This window comes from Phragmites australis, chromosome 19, assembly GCF_958298935.1.
Source record: "Phragmites australis chromosome 19, lpPhrAust1.1, whole genome shotgun sequence".
Taxonomy (NCBI): domain Eukaryota; kingdom Viridiplantae; phylum Streptophyta; class Magnoliopsida; order Poales; family Poaceae; genus Phragmites; species Phragmites australis.
The window spans coordinates 23146445-23169448 of NC_084939.1; the positions used below are offsets into that span (position 1 = coordinate 23146445).

Below are 23004 nucleotides of genomic sequence, written 5' to 3' on the forward strand. Positions count from 1 at the left end.
GCGCATGAATGAGTTAGTCAGGATGATGCCTGATTCTGATGATAGCAAGAAGATGTATGCAGACAATAATTTTGCTGAGATTATGGTGAAATACATGCGTGCTGTTAGAGATTCATGTTGTGTATAGCAGGGTTGGAGCATTGTTGTGGCCAGGGTGGGCTGTTACCCCTTGTAGTGTATTTTCCATATTTTGTAGTATATTTTGGGTTAAATCTCTCATATTTCATTGATTTACCTCTCCTATAGCCCAGTTGGAACCTATTTAGCTTCAACGCCCCCCTCTGAATTTTGGCCCAAGCTCCGCCATCGGTGTATAGGTTAATGTTCTAAATCATGTTTTTTTAATGTTATTTCTATGTTTAATTAGGTTGTAAACCATGTTCTAAACCATGTTCTTATGTTAATTAGTTTAAATGTGATGCATGTGATATATATATATATGTGTGTGTGTGTGTGTGCGCGCGCGCGCGCGCGCTCATATGTGTGTGTGATGTTCTTATGTGAATTTGCATATAATGCATGTAATGTATACTATATCATGAGGGCAGTCAGGAAGTAAAATAGGTTCTTAGGGGGGAAATGGTCACATAAATGGTTTTTCAGCAAAATCCGCTTGTGATACTTTATACATACATGATTCCTTAAAATCAGTCTGTGACCCTTGATACACATAGATGTTTTTTAGAAAAATCTGTTTGTGAGGATTGCGAAGTTGACATGTGTGTAGCCATATTACAAACATATGTTTTATCTAGACCATCTGTGTGTAGTTCTATTATAGATAAAATTGTAATTATCTATAACAATTAAGTTCAATATCATAGATACTTTTGTATAGACGGAACATATACCTGTCTATGATAGGGTTTAGAGTAACTTTCAAAAACCTGCAACTATTTTGATACATATTACAGAAAACTATAACTTTTGGTCACTGCTATAAAAACTATTTCTAGAGGAGGTTCGTAACCCGTTTTCACAGGCGTTTAGCGCACCCGCCTGTGATCGAATGCCTGTGGAAATAGATGATTTCCATATGCGCAAAAGAGACCGCTTGTGGAAATCTATTTCCATAGGCGGTTCTCTTCAGAAAAAAAGTTCACAAGATAAAATAGCTTATTGAGTGAATAGAATTGTATAAATTTGTGAGTAAGCCTTGATAGCGATACATTTCAATTCATTGAAACCAAAAGTTCACATATTCATTCACTAAATTCTTGAATATTGAACCAAACTGAACATTACAACCTGAACAGAAATAACACTTTCATTTGGATATAAAATCCTAGTGGAACAATTTTTTATCAATCAAAGCAAGAAACTTTTGGAAACTAAAATCTAAGTGTGTATATAGCAACTGTCTAATGAGATCATAGGCCATCCATGTGTTGGTGTTCTTTATATACTCCCTCCGGATATAATGGTTATAATGTGTTGTGATTGTGTAGAGAATACGTCCATGAAAACCCAAATTTTTCAGTAGAGGAAATAGTACCTTCGGTAACTTATATTGGGTGCACAACGATTTGAACAAACTAATTTTCTTTAAGTCTTGAGAGTGCACCCTGAGATAACATAACTAAGAAATGAACTGAACGCAATGTGAAATTTGAGTTATAAACAAACATAAAAATAAATAAAAACACATCCCTGAAAATTTCTCATGACAGGCACAACATAAACCCAAGATCGTCACACTATTAATTTATTTTCTCTATGCATCTAAATTTGCTCCATCGAAAATCAAGCTGCGGCTGGAACACGAGAATTTCACAAATGATAGACTAAAGAAGATTAGGGTGGTGGATCCAATCTGTCACCTTTTGCGGTGGCTTGTTTTTCTTTTGCTTGGATCAGTCAGTCAGTCCACAACTGCTGCTGCTGCTTCAACACACCCCAGCACTGGAACCCTCTCTCTCTCTCTCTCTCTCTCTCTCTCTCTCTCTCTCTCTCTCTCTCTCTCTCTCTCTCTCTCTCTCTCTCTCTCATCAACCCATCTGCCTCCCACCCAACACATTGCATGGCAGAGCACATGTCCCTCTCTTTAATATCATGCACGATATCCCTAATCAAGTAGCAGTAAGATCTCTATCTCTCTCATTGTCGACAGTTCATATTCTCCACAAGTTACAACGCTTCATATCATGTACATGTACATAGTTATGTCCTTACATATATATTGCATAAAGTCAACATCCTGACTAACAGGAGCTCATCAGATTTTATTTTTGTGTATCGCCCAAATGTCATAACTTATATTTTTATGTTTGTGTATCGCCCAAATGTGCCCCAACCATTTGAAATGAAAATCTTTGGTTGATTGTTGTATAGCAATTCCAAAAAAAAAAAAAAATTATTCCACAACGTGTCGATATCTGGACAGAGCACGGTGGCACGATGGCCGGTCATCACACAGAGCACGGTGGCACGATGGACGGGCATCACATAGAGCAGAAGAAAGGACCACGACGGGATGACTATTCACCACTCCGAGATGGCGTCGGCGTCGATGCTTGAGCTCCTTGTTGGCGGCTCCTCCTCAGCGGTGGCGGTGCGAGGCGGCTCATCCTCCTCGGTAGCGGGGTGGGTCCTCCTCGGTGGCACGGGGCGGCATGGGGCGGGTCCTCCTTGGCACCAGCTCCTCCTCGGGGGCGGCGACGTTGCAGGGAGGGAGAACGCGCGGCGGCGAACGACGGTGGAACAAATGCCGGAGTCGGGGGAGGAAGCGGCCAAAGTCAGAGGAGGTGGAAATGGGTGCTAGGGTTTCAGGAGGGTAGGTTGACGTCGCTTTGGGTGTTCGTTAATGGGCTAGGGTTTTGGGGTCGCACACCACCTATATATAGAAATTTATTTCCACAGACGGTTCACTTTACTAACCTCCTGTGAAAATCATTTTCACAAGCGGTTCACTTAACGAACTGCCTGTGGAAATCATGTTAAATAAATTGTTTTAGACATTTCCTATTAATTATTATCATTTTGTCACTTTTATCAATCAGTAATCACATTGAAAATTAAATTACATAACATGAATGTCACATTGGAAATTAAGTTACATAACATGAACATCACATTGAAAACTAAGTTACATAATATAATACTATTTGCCTTGAACTATTTTTCCTACACCATCAAGGCGCATGTAGGGCATCACAGATCTATCGAGGGTTGCTTCTACAAGTTTGATCTTTTCTGGATCTCCGAAAGGCGACACATCGTCGAACTAATTTATTCTTCCTCATCCTCCACATTCTTAACTCCAATAATTCTTTGTTTTCTGGCAACAATTATGTGCTTCTTTTCATTCATGGGGTAGATTACACAGAAAACCTATGCGACGTGATCAGCGAGTACCCACGGGTCATCTTTGTGGCCTACAATGCTGAGGTTCATAGTTGTGAATCCGTAGTTGTCCATCGCCATGTCATTTGGGTGTTTGGCCCATTTGCAACGAAAGACAGGGATCTGTAGATTCACTCCATAGTCGAGTTCTCAGATTTCATCTATGAACCCATAGTAGGTGCTCTTTTCCCATGTTGTATCATAGGCTTCTATCCGAATGCTGCTGTTTTGGGTCGTGCTCTTCTTGCCCTTTACTTTGGTATAAAACGTGTACCCATTAATATCATACTCTTGCCATGATGTAACTAAACTTAATGGGCCATAAGCCAATATTTTCACATTTTTTTATCTATGGATTCACCATCTGGTAGGTTTTGATTCTTGAACCATGTGGTGAAGCAATGCTTGTGCTCTTTCAAGATCCAATCATCTGTGCGGCCTTGATTTTATGTGTGAAGTTCATTTAAGTGTTGTTCGATATACGGCTCCACTATCTTGAGCTACTGCAAGATGGTGAAATGTGTTTCTTCCACTGCTTTGTAATCATGATCGATGAATCTTTTCTTTCCTTTTATCCCTCTCCCAGACAACCTCCCCTCATGTCGAGATACATGTACAACAATCGATTTCGCATCTTTTATGTAATTGATGTAACACTCAATGACTTCCTTGGTATTGTAGCCCTCAATCATGGACCTCTCTAGGTGAGCACGATTCCGTACATCCCTTGAGAATTCCCATGTACCGCTCAAACGCATACATCTGATGTAAGAATATAGGGTCCAGTGCAAGTCTCATTCACAATGTGAACTAAGAGGTGTACCATGACATAGAAAAAGGATGAAGAGAAGAACATCTAAAGTTGGCACAAAGTCTCTACCAAGTAACTATGTAGAGCACCCAATTTTTCAGTATCGATCACCTTCTGTGAAATTGCGTTGAAGAAGTGACATAACCGTGTGATGGCAACCTTTATGTATCCTAGCTTGATACCTCTGATTGCAATAGGGAGCATCTGCATCATCACCACATGACAATTGTGAGACTTCGTACCGATTAGCTTCAAATATTTCATCGAGACTAGTTTCTTGATGTTGGATGAGTAACCAGTCGGGACTCTCACCCCACGTAAGCACTTGCACATTGCCTTTTTCTCCTCAGGTGTCATAGAGTAGCTAGCCAGGGGAAGGTAATGTTTCCTGTTTAGTCTTCCTTCAGGGTGTAGCTTTGGCCTGAATTTAAAATGTACTAAGTCCTTACGTGACTAGATTTCATCTTTTGTCTTGCCTGGTATATCCAATAAGAGACCAATGATGCTATCACACACATTCTTCTCAATGTGCATGACATTGATGTTATGGTGAACGTCCAGGTACTTCTAGTAGGGCAAATACTTAAAGAAAATTGGCATCTTCTTCCACAGCATGCCGGTCCACGTCTCACTTTTCTTTCTCTTTTTACTCTTCGACGGCTTACCAAAAATAACCTTGATGCTCTTGACCATTTCAAACACTAGTGCCTCACTGCGAGGTTTTGGACCAGTATCTTGCTCAATCGTATTATCAAAATGTTTCTTCATCTTGTGGTATTTATGAGTTTTGAGTAAGAACTGTTGGTGTCGCGTGTACACTACCTTCTGTGAGTATGGAAGGTACACAAACACGGTTTTATCCAAGCATACTACACGTCCTTGCTTCCTTTTAACATGAAGTACTGTCATCGAAACTTATCCCACACCTGGACCCTATCGTTCCACAGTTTCACCATATCTTCCATCAATGATTCCAGAAACACATCTATATCGTTGCTAGGTTGTTTCGGTCCTTGGATAAGAATGGGAAACATAAGGTACTTCTGCTTCATGCATAGCCATGGAGGAAGTTGTAGATGGCCAGAACCACTGCCCAGGTGCTATGTGAGGTGCTCATGTCACCGAAAGGATTCATTCCATTGGTACTCAACGCGAACCTTACATTCCTTAGTTCTTTAGCTAAATCTGGATACATGGTATTGAACTTTCTCCATTGGCTAGCATCAGCGGGGTGTCGAGCTTAGTTCCATCCTTCTTGCGCTTATCGAAATATCAACGTATCAGTTCCGAGGCCCTAGTGTTCGAGTACAAATGCTGCAAGCGGGAAATCACTAGCAGGTACCACATCACCATAGTAGGACTTCTTCCCTTCTTATCTGCATTGGAATAAGTGTCTTCTTTGTCATGACTAACATTACTCTTCTTCTTCTTCGCGTTGACGGAAGCATCTTTGTCCTCACAATCATCATTCCTCTTGTACCAACTCGCATTGTACACTGGGCATCTATCCAAGCCTTCGTACTCTTTGCAGTAGAGGATACAGTGGTTTGGACATGCGTGTATTTTTTGTACATCCAATGACAACGAGCAAATAAGCTTCTTCGCCTGATAAGTGGTGGTAGGAAAGGAGTTAGGCTTCAGAAGTATGTTTGTCAAGAGACTCAATAGATCCGAGAAACTCTTATCGGACCATCCATTGCTAGCCTTCAACCTTAGAAGTTCAAGCACCGAATGCAGCATCGTAAACTCCTTATCACAGCCCTTTGATTCCTCATACAAAAGTTCCTTCGATGCCTTCTGTGATGCCTCAAAATTATCTAAACATCTAATGTCCCATAAAACATGCGGTTTTACGTGGTGCAATATTTCCTCCAGATCGAAATCAACATCATCATCCATCATAACATCAATGTCGCCTTTGACCCCCTCATCATCACCATCCACTTGATCAATAGCGATGTCGTCGTTTGGTTCGCATGTACGTTTTTCGCCATGTTTGGATCAACATGTGTAATCCTTAACAAAACCTCTCAAGATCAAGTGTGATTTGATTATGCTTGATTTGTCCCACAATTTTTGGTTCTTGTAGTCAAAATATGGACAGTGTATTTCCTTTATCTTCTTAGTCAAAGCATCATTCTCAGCGGCTTTAATAAAAGTAGAGAGTCTTTTGATGTATATTGGTCCATGTCTTGGCACATCGTATATCCATGCTCTGTCCATCTTTAACTTTAACCACAAAATTAGATACATATATTAATTAATAAAAAAATCATAATTAAAAAGTTTTTAAAAAAAGGGAAAACTGGGCTTGTTATGATTATAATATGTCTACACAATTGAATTTGCAATGAAAAAAACTAGCTCAAAACAATATGGATTCATTACTCTCTCTCCTTCTACATCTAGATCTAGATATATCCAAAAATTTTCTATTCATGATAAAACCTCCTAAGACTAGAAATATCAATTCTAGCTATATTTTTGAAATATAATGCTAGAATAATGTGAATCTACACAATTGAATCAATATTGGCCATAAATTTTGGCTAATTCAAGGATCTAAATGGCTAGAACCATGAGTATCTCTAGATCATATCTAAACCCTAATTGAGCATTAAATCTAAATCTAAACTTTAAAAAGATACTAGCTAGGGATGAGATACCCTTACCTTAGATGGCTCCACTAAGGAATTCAAAAACAAAATCTCCCCCCTCTATTTTTAAAATCCACGGCCGCCTTTGAGCTCTAATGTTCGGACATAGCGAGCTCTGTCTGAATGGAGCTCCTAGCTAGAAGGGATTGTTTATGGAGAGATTATCACAGACGGTTCACATAAAGAATCGCCTATGTAAATGATTTTTATAGACGGTTCCTTATATAAATCGCCTGTGATAATAAAGTATATTTTTACAGACGGTTCACATAAGTAATCGTCTGTAAAAATGACTTCATTTTCACAAGGGGTTCAAATAAGGTACCGTTTGTGAAAATGCTTTATTTCCACGGACGATTACTTATGTGAATCGCCTGTAGAAATGGAGTTATTTTTATAGGTGGTTCATATAAAGAACCACCTGTGAAAATTAATGTTCACAGGCGGCCTAAAATTGCACGAGGTACCAGCCTACTACTCAGACGGTTTGTAATATGAACCGCATGTAGAAATAAAAACTAGATGTCTCGAAAAATAGCTTTTATAGTAGTGGGTGCCTATTTAAAAAACCTACAATTATTTTGACACATGTTGCAAAAAACTATAACTTTCTCACCGTGAGTTCATCTGTCATCCTCTATGATATGTAATAGGAGGATTAATCGTGGGCTCACCTGTTGCTAGAGGATGACAGGTGAGCCTATGGTGAGAATGTTATAGTTTTTTGCAACAAATATATCAAAATAGTTGTGAGTTTTTTAAATGGACACTAAAAGTTATAGTTTTTTTTAATTTATGTCAAAATAGTTATAAGTTTTTAAAATTTACTATAGGGTTTAATATACAGTTGTGATAATCGGTTCTGAGGTACAGTGATTTGATTCTCTCCATTTATATATATACGATCGGCCGACGTGATCGCAAGCAAATGCAATCGTGCATCAGCAGTGTCCATTTTGTAGGCTGTCCTGCTCTCCTAATTTCCATTTGGTTTCCCTTTATCCCAATCAATTCTTCAGCATGCATGATTGCTACAGGGGTGGGCGATGGTACTTCACATTATTATGGTACACGTGTGACAACTAATGAGTTGTGCTACTGCTCTCGCTGAGCTGCTGCTCGTACGGCAAAGAGTCGCAGAATCCCCCACATAAAATAGAAATAATACAATTAACAAGAACAAAATATCATTTTTTAAAAATCCCATTGATATATAGGAACGACCCTAGCCTCTTCCTGTCTAAATATAGTCGATGCATGCAGCTTGATCAGCAGCTACCTTGTTAATAATTCTCTTAATTTAATTTATACTACTACTTTATTTGTTACATCAAATGGGATTACTAACCTTATATTACTAGAAGAACATTTATAATATTAATTTCAAGATTATTGAACACATCAGTGTGCCGGCCAAACAATACTTTTTCCTTCTCTCAGCATATTTTTTTGCTGGACTACCACATTTCACCTTACAGTCCTACTCCTGACTATTGCAAATAGGAAATGCATTTCAGTAGTGTTACGAAGAACATAAGCTTGTTTGATTACAATCGGTGGCTCGATCTCCTCCTCAACCAATGGTGACTTGTATAAGGACATTCCATGCATGTTGCGCCAACTTTGCATGGGCCACTAAGCTCCAACCACGTCCGGTCACCAAAGCAAAGATCACAATACAAGTTAGGAAATTTTGATTGTACATTTTGTTTGATACATTTGCCCATATCTCTATCTCATCATCCTATAGTCTAGCCATCTGTCCCTACAAATGAATAGAACACTATATATACATATATAATACATGCATGCATGCACGGCTTCTAAAAGTTGTACGCAGATGGATCCCCAAGCTACTATTATAGCCATGTAGGTTCTAGCTACAGCCATGAACAATCACCATCTATATCTGCTAGATCTCTCCTGTACCAAAGAAAATAAGAGAGAAAAAGAAATAGGAAAGGAAAGATGACAAGTTGCATGTCAGCAGCTGCATGGGGCAGGCCGCTCGTGTGCTGCCCCATCCATGCACGGCACCCATCACTGCACACTACAATACCACATTTCCTTCTTTTTTTTACTTGATTCACCAGCTCAGCCTGAATATATAGTGTAGCCAGCAGTGGTCACAGCAACGATAAGGGAGGAGGAAGAAGAGGAGGGATCAGGAGGTAAGGAGGCAGAGAGACAGAGAAGATGGCGTCGGAGAAGGTGGAGACGATCGTGGCCGGCAACTACATGGAGATGGAGAGGGAAGGCGGCGACGCCGGCGACAGGCGCGGGGGAGAAGCTGGCACGGCGTCGTCGAGGGGCAAGGCCTTGTCGAGCCTCTTCTGGCACGGCGGCTCCGTCTACGACGCCTGGTTCAGCTGTGCTTCCAACCAGGTATACTTAACTTACCAATCCACATATGTAATACGCGCGCTTGGCATGTGTGCAGAATGTCGAGAGCTTCCATTGCTGACGGCTTAAGCTTTTGTGTGTATTGGCTGGTCAGGTGGCGCAGGTTCTGCTGACGCTGCCCTACTCCTTCTCGCAGCTGGGAATGGTGTCCGGGGTGCTGTTCCAGCTCTTCTACGGGCTCATGGGGAGCTGGACGGCGTACCTCATCAGCGTCCTCTACGTCGAGTACCGCACTAGGAAGGAGCGCGAGAAGGTCGACTTCAGGAACCATGTCATCCAGGTGCGCGCATTTTGCTAGTTCTCCCCCCCCCCCCCCCCCCCTAAATTATCTAAGAACAGCACAATTGTTTTTTTCATGCCATAAGAACAGCACAAATTAAACGCATGAAGTACGGAAAATTCGATATTGATCCTTTCGTGTTGCTGCGTCCTGGAGCAGTGGTTTGAGGTTCTTGATGGGCTGCTGGGGAAGCACTGGAGGAACATCGGCCTTTTCTTCAACTGCACTTTCCTCCTCTTCGGCTCCGTCATCCAGCTCATCGCATGTGCAAGGTAATCATCCGTCCATGCATGCATTCCCATGCATCCATCTATCGATCCCCCTTGAGAGTCATAAACATCTAAAGTATCAATCAATTTCTTAATCGCAATTGTATATATACGTCCTCCTTATAAATGATCTGTGTGCTTATGCAATGATCAATGAGCAGCAACATCTACTACATCAATGACAAGTATGACAAGCGGACGTGGACGTACATCTTCGGCGCCTGCTGCGCCACCACGGTGTTCATCCCCTCCTTCCACAACTACCGGGTCTGGTCCTTCCTTGGCCTCCTCATGACCACCTACACCGCATGGTACCTCACCATTGCCGCCATCGCTCACGGCCAGGTGAGCACGTACTATGATTGGATCGATTGCCTGCTCGCCTTTCACCGGCAGCTTAGGCTTTTCGATGAAACAACTAACGTGTATCATTGCTTGTGTTTGATGATGCACGATCATCATGCTGGAACGAAATTATAGGTGGAGGGAGTGACTCACTCGGGGCCAAGCAAGATGGTGCTCTACTTCACCGGGGCAACCAACATCCTCTATACCTTTGGAGGCCATGCTGTCACTGTGTAAGCCAGCCTAGCTAGTTTGGCAACGGTGCCACACAGACGTATACACAATTATTTGCTCTCATCCATGCATGCATGATGCATCTCTTCACGAGCTCAGATCATGCACTTCAGACAGATGAGTTGCATGCATGCGTGACTGTGTGATCGATATGGATGATGGCGATGCACTGTTATTGCTGCAGGGAGATCATGCACGCGATGTGGAAGCCGCAGAAGTTCAAGCTCATCTACCTGGCGGCTACTCTGTATGTGCTGACGCTGACCTTGCCGTCCGCCTCCGCCATGTACTGGGCCTTCGGCGACATGCTACTCGACCACTCCAACGCCTTCTCCCTCCTCCCGCGCTCCGCCTTCCGCGACTCCGCCGTCATCCTCATGCTCATCCACCAGTTCATCACCTTCGGGTTCGCGTGCACGCCGCTCTACTTCGTGTGGGAGAAGCTCATCGGCCTGCACGAGACCAAGAGCGTCGCGCTCCGCGCCGTGGCGCGTCTACCCATCGTGGTGCCCATCTGGTTCCTGGCCATCATCTTCCCCTTCTTTGGGCCCATCAACTCCACCGTGGGCGCGCTTCTGGTGAGCTTCACCGTCTACATCATCCCGGCGCTCGCGCACATGGCCACCTTCGCGCCCGCGGCGGCCAGGGAGAACGCGGTGGAGCGGCCGCCGCGCGGGCTCGGCGGGTGGCCGGGCATGTACGCCGTGAACTGCTTCGTGGTGGCGTGGGTGCTCGTCGTCGGCTTCGGGTTCGGCGGCTGGGCCAGCACCGTCAACTTCGTCCGGCAGGTCGACACCTTCGGCCTCTTCACCAAGTGCTACCAGTGCCCGCCCAAGCATTGATCGACATGATTAATTTGTTAATCGCATGCGTGCATGCATGGTTTAATTTCTTGAGGACACATGTATGCATAGAGAGAGATTAAGATTATGCAGTGCAGAGCTTGTTCCATGTCGACGACATGATGTGTGTGTGTCGTGTGACGTATGTATGTTTGTATCTATGTGTTTGTATCTCTCATGATATATCGATGGAGCGAATTAATTACTATGGCTGAATTATATCCGATTTAGTTTCAGGATAATTTCTTCGGGTGTTTTTGCTCCTTGTTTCGATTTCATTTTTGGTCTCCTTATAAATTGACACAAACAAATTTGATTGTTTGAGATTGTAGTAGTGAAGAGAAAGGGAATGGATATTGGTTTCCTTTATGCATTACCAAAACCCCAAAAGTGATGATCCATCCCCTTCACAATGCAGAGTTGTAGACATCCTATGTGATGACACTTGTAAAATCACAAGGCAGTAGACAATTGTAAAGTCACATTACAGGCTGCATGCATGCATCCTTTGAAGGAGAGGAGGAAGAACCTGCATGCATTGCATGGTCCACCATTTGTCCTAAAGGAAGAAAACTAAAAAAGTGATACTGTAGAGAGATCAACTGGAACTGACAGTGTGTGGTTTCATGTGGAAAGGTGATTGAGGCTGTGTGGTCCATGGCTTTGTTGTGAAGAAAGGACTAGTTTGGAGGAGATCATTTTGCATCTGGTCCTAAAAGGTCATGATGCGTGCAGCCAGTTCAAAGAAGGTTCAGGACTAAACAAGTGGTAGCTCTCATGTGGTTGCATGATGAGGACTTAAGGGTTTGGATCCATGGCAAGAATTTAGGATATAAGTTTTAATTGGAGTATATTACCAGGCTTAGATCAAGAAATCCTAATGTCTAAGACCGGCTCTAGGAAAGATGTTGCTGATCTGGAATTTTTAGAGTACTTCAGAAATTTTGAGGTGAAACTTGCTCATTAGGTGTAAAACTGCAGGAAATGTGCAATGAGAAGTTCAGATGAAATGCACAACCCACATGTACATTACTATTCTGATCTTCACATACAGAAAGAGGTACTTAGTACATTCCGATTAGGCCATATTTTCATACATACGAAAAAAAAAAGCACATTCCAGGGCTTCACATACAAGAAACTGCGCATAAAGATTTTCAGACTGCTTGACAGAACTTACCATACAACTAACATGAGTCCTGCAAAACATGGTTCAAAACAAGCAGCATTCAGCAGGGTAGCGTCGACTGTTAACACACAACTCTGCATTATTCAGTCAGCGAAAGAACAGGTCATGGAGACTGCTAAACTCAACCCATCCCCACAATGCAGAAACGCTAACAACTAGATGGCAACAGATCATGGACGGGGCACCAAGATTTCCACGGCATGTGCTGTCCTCCCCTCCGGCACTGTTTGCATGGGCCTGCACACATGCACCTCCATGGAGGGCTCTCAAGCAAGATACCAAGGGAGCGCTGCCAAATCCCTCTCGGCTGCCTCTACTTCGAGCTCATCTGTCGTCATGCAGGCGGCCTCCAGTTGATGTGAACGCAACAAGTGCACGGATCATGTGCCGGCAGCTCCGGCCATCGTGGACTCACCTCGGTGTCCGTAGCAGGCGTCGCTTTCTTCTCCGCCTCCGGAGGGGACGGGTTTCGGGGACAGGGAACATTGAACTAGATGGACGTATGTACAAGTGCAGAGAGGCAGGAAGGAGGAGGAGGAGGTCTTCTCCATTTCAGAACATGCATGCTTCACCTCCATGTCATGATGCCTGAACACTATCATGTCTGAACTGCTCAATTCATTTTGATGGGTTTGCTGCTGCTCCCCTTTTTCTTTCGACAGGATTGATGAGTTTGTTTCTGTGCAGTACAAGATAAGCTGCAGCATTTTCGCTCAGTTTTGTTGACTATGAATAAGATGTGCCATTGCATTATGAAAAAAATCCTCTTAATCAAATGAACTAAACTATCCTGATGCTAGATTATCCCTGCACCTAGCATTGCTTACCCTGTCACAGAGAATGGCACTGCTGCAAAATGCTACAAGTGTACATACCTGATGAATCATGATGATAATTCGCAAGCAAATAGCTGTATGTACAAAGATGATGATTATATCGAAAGAACAAAATGCTAGAAAACAACAGAACGACATAGGAAAAAATATCGCACAAAGAAAGAAAGAAAGAAAGAACCATGAATCACAATGTGGAAAGGAGACAACAAGAGCAAGTAGACACCCATCCATCCATCCATCCATGCATCCAGGACCACGCATTATTCAGAACATGTCCACCATTCCATGGACAGCCAGTGCAGCGGTACGAAGCAGGCAGGCAGGCAAGGACACACAGAACAATTGATTAGCCCTGCACTGATCCAGCTGCTAAGCAACACTCTCATGTAACCAAACTGATGCAACCAGGTACAGGCCAAGCAATGCTACCACACTAGCATGTCAAACCTGACACTGCTGGGTGATTAAGCAACACTCCCTCATGTAAAACATCAGATCTGGAGAACCCTGATCAATGGCTCCTTTTTTTTTTTGTAGTAGCACGTGTGATCATCCGTGCATTTTTTGGTTCTTTGTAAAAATAATTGAAGGGTCCAATGTATCCATGCATGGGAGTGATAATTGATAAAGATGTAACACCAAGATTCTCCAGGGACCAACTGTCCAAGAACATAAGATACAAAATGTAGATTGTGAAGGAAATGGTGCCATGGTGTACAGGGATGAACATTCAGTAATCTGAAGCCCATTTGGAAGTCTAGGAAATGAAGAAAGATGCTGAAAGTTTTGTTGTGTTTTGGCAGGAATTGTAGCAATCAGTATGCCTATTGTAAGAAAGCTGGCAAATAGCAAATTAAGGAACAAAAACATAGAGGCAGATCCCACATTTTAATGTTTTCTTGTGGAAGATAACAAACTTCTGCTTTTAACTTATTTGCCCTTTTTGGCCAGTGAGTATTTGAATTGCTACATGATTACACTTATACATCATGGATATCACAGACTTATTTCCAAGTCTCAAGTGGGTCCAGAAGTCTAGGGTCATGATTCTGAATACAAACCAATACATCAAGGAGATAATTTTGGGTGAATTTACAACAGAGATATTTGACAGTTTTGCAGACCAGTACACTGATTTAGATGCTATTACTTTACTGACAGGCAATTTTTGGGAGCAAAACAACTGCTCAAAACCATTAGCATGCTCATGCTAGTCACAAGTGCATAGTTAGCAGGATAATTCAGACTTAACTTTTGTTCGCTACCTCCTGATGTTTCGAGATGAAAGCATGTCGGCCACTGAATAAGACACATACTGTTTGTTATTGCTTCCAGCAATGTGCACATTTCCCGATGATTATTGCAAAAGCCATTGCTGCTATCCTATGAAGAACTGCTAGTACATCTTGCAGCTTATTCGACTAAAACGGTTCCCAAGGATGCTTACGAATTGCTAACTGCTGGCCCTGGTCGTATCAACAACGCTCTTCTGAATCTGAATGTTCTGCTCCACCAGACACTAAATGTTTGAAAAACACTCTGGGTCAATAATCTGGGTTCTTTGGGAGTCTTATTCAGATGCCTTGTACACCACCCCATGATGTCATGACTCAGGAATACTAAGCTTCTCAAGTATGATGGTGAGACTAAGTAAAGCTCGACGAGCCCAACAACAACTCAAACATGTCATCTGGAGTGAGAAGGGTTGTACCACCAAGAATAAGTTCCACATCTGGTCTGTTGCTCTCTGAGATTGCTGTCATGACTTCTCGGACCTTGCATAAAAGAGATCATTTGGTTAGGACAATTTTTACCATCTTGTTTGTTATAACACTATTACTGTCCGACACTGAGAGCTATGGTTTCAAGTTCTGCTTTGCAAAAGAGAAAACTACAAGCTGGAGTTTTGGACATTGTATGTCGTAAATAGGTGCACATAAACACACATGTTTTTCAAGCTGCAGTAACTAAAACCTGATGTTACAGAGCTAGATTTTGAAATTAAATAGAAAAATTTAGAAAATAGTGCACTGAACTGCACACTTCCAAAGTTTGTGAAAGAGCACAAAAATATATGGTGCAAGGTAGAAGACGGTCAACAACAACAACAACAACAAAGCTTGTCCCAAACAAGTTGGGGTAGTGGTAAGGCCTCGCCTTCGTAGGTTGTAGCTGTGATGCGTTCTAGGCCTCGGCTTAAAGTTCCTGCGAGTTGGCACCGTGATCACCCTCCTAGTGATCATGGCTGGACTTGGATAGAAGGGTAACAAGAGGAGCAGGGGGGTCGACTGAAGAACAGAACAGCAGATGGGGAAGGCAATTTACCTGAGAGAGAGAGGGAGGGGTGAGATATAGGGTAGATTGCTTTATTCAATCACGTGTCCTACATATATATAGGACAGCCCAATCTAATATTTCCTAAACTAACTCAATCTCCTTCCATAATCCAATATATCTCTTTCCTCAATCTCTATCTTTCCTAACTCAAATCTGACCCTTCCATCTAAACAAACTAAACCAAATAGGACTCTAATCTTTCCATCTAAACAAATCTAAACCGACTATGACTCTATCTAAACAACCAAATTGAAGGGCTGCTACTGCCTGCGCCTACTGCTTGCCGACCATAACAGGTAGGCTTTCAATAGATGGTCAATTAACTAAAATAGCATTCTTCATAGAATAATAAATGACAGATATCGGATTTCCATTGTGATCAAAAGCTAGTGGTGGGTTCATTGTTGTTTGATAGAGATCAAATATTCATGTAAACACCAAACACTCTGGGACAAACAAAGGACTTGAATCATGGGATGATCAAATAACTGAAACCAAAGAAAATGGACCATACCTCAAGAGTATTAATACCCCCCAGAACAAAAACGATAAGAACACTTTGATCACCAAAGCTTGGTTTAGACTGCAAAAGAAGCAATAGTTAGAAAAGGGCAATTAAAGAGACAAACAAAAAGACAGCACAAGCAATTAAAAATTAACTGAGAAACTCACTTGTCCAAGCCCAAATCTTCCTAATCCACTTTTGAATAAACGACCGACAGCTGATGAATGGTACTCGAGGCCAGGTACATCATACCTCGACAAGAGAGCCAATAGCAACTTATAAAGCAAGCATTTCCTTGAGTAGCCATCAGTCTCAAATCTACTCAATGCTGCTAGACCTTCTCCAAGAGCCTGGTTTCTTAACCTCATACTGGACAATTTGTGAAAAAAATTGAAAAGTTGATCAACCCTATCTCGCACTTCCAACTTAAGTTGCATGTCCCCATAAGCATCCTCCTTTTGGTGATCGGTATTGTCATTCTCATCCCAGTTACCCCACTCGTCATCAAAATCATCAGTACTAGATGCTGGCTCGGTAGAGTCCATATTATTTCTCTCACCATCTTTGGATCTAGCTTTAGCTTCAAGTTCATTATCCAGGCCATCAAGGAAACGCAACTTCACAGATAATGGCCGTTCAAGGATAGAGTTCACCACGACATCCTTAAGGGACCGTTCATCTTCCCAAGAGAAGGGACCACCAGCAATAGATGTAGGGAAATTTTCACCAGCTAAGATATACCCAATAATTGTTAGAAGTAATACATCTTGGAAACTAAGTAGTCCCTGTGAAGTCTCCATTGTATTAGCTTGTTTGAGAGATTCCACTGAAGTGCTAGTGTTGATGAAATCACGAAGCTCACTAGCAAGACTTTGAGTTGTCTCTGCAGATGTTACACTTAATATTCTCTCAGCACTCGTAAAGGCGTCCCAGCGCGAACTTGGAGGCTCCTGGAGAGTCATTTCAGCAGCCAGGGCTAACAGGATAACCCCTCTGTTTCTTAACAAGGACAACTGGTCTCGAGAGAGCATTTGCACCATAGAACGAAACTCTGAAACAGAAGCGGCTCCTTGTCGACCTCTAGATGCAGAGGATAGCTTTTCATGCTGCAGAGCTTCAATAAGCCATTTCTTAATCAGAATTAACCCATCATTTGCTCCTCTGTCTATTAATGCTTCTAAGTAGCGTACTCCAGCATAATTGGATAGGAGTGAACCACTTAGAGAGCCAAGTTCACTGCCAATCTTGTCATCATTTGCTTTGTCAGCATAATCAGGTAGCCAGGTAACTCCGGAGTCAACCTCAGCAGAGTTCCATCCAGACACAAATGACATGATACCTTCAGACAACATACTGGTCCTACTCTTAGGTTCTTCTTTGTTAAAGAGTGTCTCAAGAGGAACCTTTATATTCAGTGGGAAACATTTAATGGTAGCTTCAGCATGCTTGCTTGGAGTTTGTGTATTTTTTGCCACAGAATATGATGACATCCTTTCCTTGCGTGGTAATGAGGAAAGCATCCTATCAAGAAATGAGTCACCATGGAAGCAAGGAGTTAGGAGATCAACCGTACGATCTATGATCAGTAGACCAGCGGATCTCTTATTACGACCAACATCATATAGACTTGACATATCCATCATCAGCTTTCCAACAACCTTTGATGTATCACCAAATGAAAATATGTCGAGCTTTAGGTCCATCTACACATCATAATGAAGAATGGTGATCAACAAAGGTTATACCATAAGAAAAAGATAAAAGTCAATAGTAAGTAGTATGTACTATGAGATAATTCTTTACCTTATTGGCCAAATGGTACAGGAACTGAGCAGTCAAGGTCACTCCTGGAGGAACCTCATCACTATCAAAAGGTTTACCAGTAGATATCGAGGGTAGACCAGGGCCAAGGGAATCTTCATGCTGGTTCGACAAGCATGAGTCAGCAACTATGCTCTCAGAAGGCAAAACAAAAGCCCTTGAGGAAATAGGAGAGAAAATCATCGGAAAGTGACACACAGTTACAGACATCCTCTTCCCGCTTGCTTCTACCTGGCCTAAGTCACCATGAAACAAATTCCTTTTCGTCGGGCTGGATTCAGAATTAGGGCCATAATGCACCCCAGAATCCCACTTAGAATATTTATCAGCGTCTGAGGTCAAATCACCCCCTGTATAATGAATATTATCTTTATGTTTGTCTGATTTCTCATACTTCTTAAAAAGCTCCTCATGGTCCTGAATGAGTAACGTCTCGTACTCCCGGAAAGCATCTGGTCCAAGTGGAGAATCAACATATGCCGAGTGGCCAGTCTGCAATAAGTTTTCCCAAAAGATTCAAAAAGCCTGCTTGAACAAAATTTACGGTGGTATTTTGATATAGCTTCAAAGTGTTCTAAGAAAACACGATGAATAACGATAGCAAGATGGCCATTTATTTTTTTTCTTAGTAACGAAGAAGTTAGTAAATTACTGTGGATTTCAAAGAAACACCATCAGTTAAAGAAGTTCTACCAGTACTCATCAGCTATATTACATAAATAAGGCGACTCATGAGGACCTCAAACTCAGTCAAACAATAAATATTACATAACGAATCGGATATATTTTACAGTTAGGAACATGCAAGTTGCTACCAGCACAACTTGATGGAAACTAATATAAACTTGGTTGTGGCCAACAAAGATATTTTAGGTTATTTTCTATCAAGAGAGTTTTGGTTTAAGAAAATAGCTTTAATTAGAAGGATGTTCAAGCACTTCAGAGGCAATCAAGACATCACAAGTAACATATTCTTGAAGTGATAAGGCACCTCGGAAATAGTTGTCAGCACAGTACAATGTGAAACAGTTCCATGGTTGCCTAGGCATCGCAGAATATACCGATGTGCGTCACTAAGAAGGCGGGATGTAAGCACTACAATCTTCCTTACTGGATGAGAAAAAATTGAGTGCCAGTCAGCAACCTGCAAAACACAGGACACAGCATGTGACCAGGTAAAGAGTAGAAGAACAGGATATCATTTCATGATGTTAAAATAAAGGTTATTAGGCTTGGCACTAATCCATCAAAAGTACTGAATGAAAGAGATGTGCCAACTATACAAAAATTCAAGATGTTGTAAGACCAATAGTAATAGGCACTACTACTTAACAATAACATACATTACAAAAAGAGAACTTTAGAGGCCATCAATCTAGAATGAAATGCCATTGGCGAAACCTTAATACTGAGAAAATATTTCAATACCAGCTTAGTAAATAATTTCAGAAATTGTTCTGCTTAACACCTGCTATGCATGAACAATATCCAGAATGCAGGCACAGAGCAGTAGAATACATAAATCATCATACAAACATTCCTCTCATGCTACGTTGGAGAATATCGCATCACCTTCATACTTGCTCCCTCCCTATAAATCTATGGTGGGTAAGCGGCTGCTGCTAATGATAGCTGATCCAATTTACATGACTACATTCCTATTCAGGTTCAAGTTTGCCATGATTAGAGAACTCTGTCCAGAAATCTAATCAAGAATGTTTCTTGATCTTAATCATCAGGGTGCTAGAAATGTATTTACTTGCTTGAGCTTTAATGGACCAAACATGTTGCATTCAGTTCTGCGTCCGAATTAGGCATACTTCACTCACTGCAAGTTATGAAGGTAGCAATGTAGTGAGGAATCTCACAACATCAAGAGGAGAAGCCTTCTCCAAGCTGCACACAGCACGAGCGCCAAGCTCGAGAAGCAGCGGGAATGCTCCTATGAACTGAAACGCCTCAAGAGTGCCCGCATCAACATACACTATTGAATCCACGATCTCATCTCCAATCTGCAACCACAATAAACAAATAAACTTTATTCTTCAAAGCTGAAAAGACAAGATTTTTTACATTCAGAATTCATTATACAAGCGATTCTTGTCAAATTACCCACTAATTGAGATAACTAAAAAGATGTATTCCTAGTTCAGAAGCTAAAAGGATGATGTTTATAAGCAAAACAGCTTAATTTTTCTTATCAGGCATTCTGACATTAAATTTCGGTTTTTTAGATACTGGAAAGTACTACCCTGGCCTCTGCATTGTAAGATGCACACAGCCAACAAATTAAATTTGGTACCGAAGAGGAACGCATGTTCAAGTCTGGGAGGCGAAAAGACATTTTTTTTAACAGATTAATTGTTCCAATCGGGCACATTCGTCAGATATCTTTTGCACAACGCAAAAAAGGAATTCTGGAAACCCCGCGCATTCAACAAGCATCTCGATAAAATATTACGCCGGATTGTATGAAAAAAATTTGGAACTAATAACCAAGAACGCCGGAATCAGCAAGAAGTCGCGAAGAGAACGGACCTGGCGGATGGAATCGAGGCAGGAGGCAATCAGATCCACAGACGCCATCGCGTCTTCCTCCTCCCCTTGCTTATTCTAGAAGCCTCAAGAACACTCCGCGAGATCGCCGCGACGCCCCCCTCCCTGCCCCGGCGATGCGGTGGGACCGCGGGGAGGAGAGAGGCGAACCCGCGAAGGCGACCAGACCGCCGAGACAGGGAGGGAGCTTGGTTGCGCGCCCGAGCAGAACCTGCACTGCGGCTTCTTCCTCAGTTCCGGATACCGCCGGAGCTGCGATGCGGCCTTCGCCCGAGGACTCGCCGGCGTCGAATCGCGAGAGCTGAAGATGGAGCGATGGGCCGCACGGAAGGAAAAAAGAAAAACTCTACTATACAAAATAGTCGTTTTCTCTTCCTCTTACTTAATAAAAATCTCTAAAATTTAAATAATTTATTCATTTTTATCATCTCAAAATGGGGACAAAAGAAAAATCTAAACATGTATTCCCTCAAATTTCATGGTGTTCATAACTGCAAACATGTGTATAATATGCCATCTCAATCTCACCAAGTGCATTTCTCCTTCTATCTTGATCACATTATTGAGAAACATTTGCCGAATAATCTCTTCCACTCTATATAAATTAGTACATATATAGAGTAGTTAATGCATAGCAAATATATGAAGCTACCAAATATCAAGTGTATCAATGTCAAGAACCTAGTGTAAGATATAGGATATTTGATAGATAATATAGGGAAAGTAAATACATAGCAAATATATGCCGTTACCAAATTTGCAATATCATTGGCATCGTTAAGATATCCCACTATATAATGCTTCCTTTTCACCATTGCACACCAAACATTAGAAGAAAAACATAGCATTAGAAGATAAAAGAATAGGAAATTGCTATAGATCTGGAAAGGGACTAGCGTGGTAGGATGGGAATAGGAGGCAAAAGGGAATAAACGATTCGGTATAGTGAGCTCAGTCGTCCTGCATTCTCATAATTGTCTTTGCGAAGCGCTGCTCACTGGACACCCTTCAAAGTCTGATATGGCATCTTTATCGCATCCAAGCTCGAGCCGTTAGAAAACTTTGCTTGCAGGTTTTGTTTCTGTATTAGGTTTTATTTGGACCAACTGTCGTATCCGGTTAATCGAATTCAGGGGATTAAATTTAATTAATACCTTCGTATTTAAGCGCATCCTTAAAATGATTTGTCTATATTAATAAAATCAGCATAAAAGTAGCATAAACAAGTCATGTTTGATTGGTTGGTTTCGACTTCCGAGAGCAAAAGGAGATATGTTAATGCAAACCAATTGGTGTCCAGCCCAGCGCGCGAGGATATGCTGGCATCAAGAAGCAGCTCATTTATTTGGTAGTATCACACCATAGTATGCTACTTTTGTGTCAACCCGTGCTATGGCACAATACATTACTCATATGTATCTTAACCTTCTTTCTTGTGATAAATCAACCATCTTTTACGCATAGTTAGATACATGTAATTTCGGCCATGGTGCACAAGCAACGTATAATTTCACCTAAAAAAGCAATGTATAATAAATTAATTATCTTCTCTTCCTTCTCTTTTTAAACCTTTCTAGATATTTATTTTTCTCTGGGCAAGCACATATGCTATGTGTGGCTGTTGCTTGTTTAGTAAGGATTCCTTATCTCTTAGCGTGAACGAGATTTGTGTCGAAACACACGGAATTAATCATTGTATACAAATAAAAGGCATGTATTCTTGTTTCTCATGCACCCATCAAGTCGTAAAATTTTAGATCAGCAACTTTGCTTCTGCCGCGCATATTTGCAGTGCTCTGATCAGATCTTCCGTGCAAGATGCGACCATTAGGTTCATAAGTGAATGCACAGCCAAAAAAGAGGACCTAACGATTTAATTCCACAATCACTGGCACAGTATGACCTCCTATATAATATCTCCTTGGCATATTACAACAAAGTGCTCCTTCTTGGCACATTACAATAAAATGCTAGAATCTACGATGTGAACTATGGAGGATTGATGAGTTGGGAAGCTGTCATGGTGTGTAATGGAGATAGGAGGCAAAAGGGGAAGTACATATTAGCCCTCTAGATGTATAGAGTTCCTAGACCATGCAAGCTTGCATCAGGTTGCTCCGAGGCAAATGACTGGGTAATTAGGTTTGGACGAGTTTGAACAATTTTGGGTCCAATTTGGAATTTTTGTCAAATTTCACTCAAGTTTATGAAAAAAAAATTATTTTGGTCCACAATTTTCCAGAATTTGCCGAATTTTGGCCATACCGGCTAGTCCCAATTTTTTTTTTCCTAAATTGAAATCCTAGACCCTGGTCCAATGTAGTATAATGACTGGGCCATGTGAGACTAGTGATCTTTGGCAGAAACCTCGGTAAAAATTGCTATTAGGTAAGAGAAGACCCTATGGCTTTATCAAGGTTGTTGCTCGGTGACACACCATTGGCTTGATTTTCTATATCAGTCCCTAATATCTAAGCTTATGTCCAACATCAAAACACAGTTTCCATTTTTCTAGATGAATACGTTGTAAGCGGCTATGGTAACCGCAGATCGCATGGATATTGTGTACTAAATTTT

At 41.7% G+C, this 23004-nt stretch overlaps 2 protein-coding genes across 3 annotated transcripts; one reads left to right on the forward strand and one right to left on the reverse strand.

Moving 5' to 3' along the window:
- Positions 1 to 8801: 8801 nt before the first annotated feature.
- Positions 8802 to 11389, forward strand: LOC133899927 (auxin transporter-like protein 3). Its single transcript, XM_062340966.1, has 6 exons — positions 8802 to 9195; positions 9308 to 9493; positions 9653 to 9765; positions 9924 to 10107; positions 10243 to 10340; positions 10526 to 11389. The coding sequence occupies exons 1-6, from the start codon at positions 9007 to 9009 to the stop codon at positions 11181 to 11183; spliced, it is 1428 nt and encodes a 475-aa protein (XP_062196950.1). The 5' UTR covers positions 8802 to 9006; the 3' UTR covers positions 11184 to 11389.
- A 2692-nt stretch (positions 11390 to 14081) lies between these two features.
- Positions 14082 to 20784, reverse strand: LOC133900119 (sec1 family domain-containing protein MIP3-like). 2 transcript variants are annotated; one of them, XR_009906506.1, is made up of 8 exons: positions 20410 to 20784; positions 19740 to 19883; positions 18863 to 19015; positions 17854 to 18363; positions 16218 to 17753; positions 16060 to 16128; positions 15366 to 15533; positions 14845 to 14983 (listed from the first exon to the last, which is right to left on the reverse strand). XR_009906506.1 is itself a non-coding variant. In XM_062341249.1 (7 exons), exons 1-7 carry the CDS (start codon positions 20455 to 20457, stop codon positions 14855 to 14857), a joined length of 2589 nt encoding a protein of 862 aa, XP_062197233.1. In that variant the 5' UTR covers positions 20458 to 20782; the 3' UTR covers positions 14082 to 14854. The 2 variants fall into 2 exon arrangements, 1 of the variants encoding a protein (XP_062197233.1); XM_062341249.1 differs by lacking the exon at positions 15366 to 15533 and having other exon boundaries at positions 14082 to 14983; positions 20410 to 20782.
- Between the last annotated feature and the right edge of the window lie 2220 nt (positions 20785 to 23004).

Excerpts from the sequence above, each read along its gene's own strand:
- LOC133900119 (XM_062341249.1), bottom strand. The coding sequence starts at position 20,457 with ATGGCGTCTGTGGATCTGATTGCCTCCTGCCTCGATTCCATCCGCCAG. Across the intron at positions 19,884-20,409 it reads GCCTCGATTCCATCCGCCAG|ATTGGAGATGAGATCGTGGA; the intron begins GTCCGTTCTCTT and ends TTGTGGTTGCAG. Across the intron at positions 19,016-19,739 it reads AGGCTTCTCCTCTTGATGTT|GTTGCTGACTGGCACTCAAT; the intron begins GTGAGATTCCTC and ends TGTGTTTTGCAG.
- LOC133899927 (XM_062340966.1), top strand. The coding sequence starts at position 9,007 with ATGGCGTCGGAGAAGGTGGAGACGATCGTGGCCGGCAACTACATGGAG. Across the intron at positions 9,494-9,652 it reads TCAGGAACCATGTCATCCAG|TGGTTTGAGGTTCTTGATGG; the intron begins GTGCGCGCATTT and ends GTCCTGGAGCAG. Across the intron at positions 9,766-9,923 it reads CAGCTCATCGCATGTGCAAG|CAACATCTACTACATCAATG; the intron begins GTAATCATCCGT and ends ATCAATGAGCAG.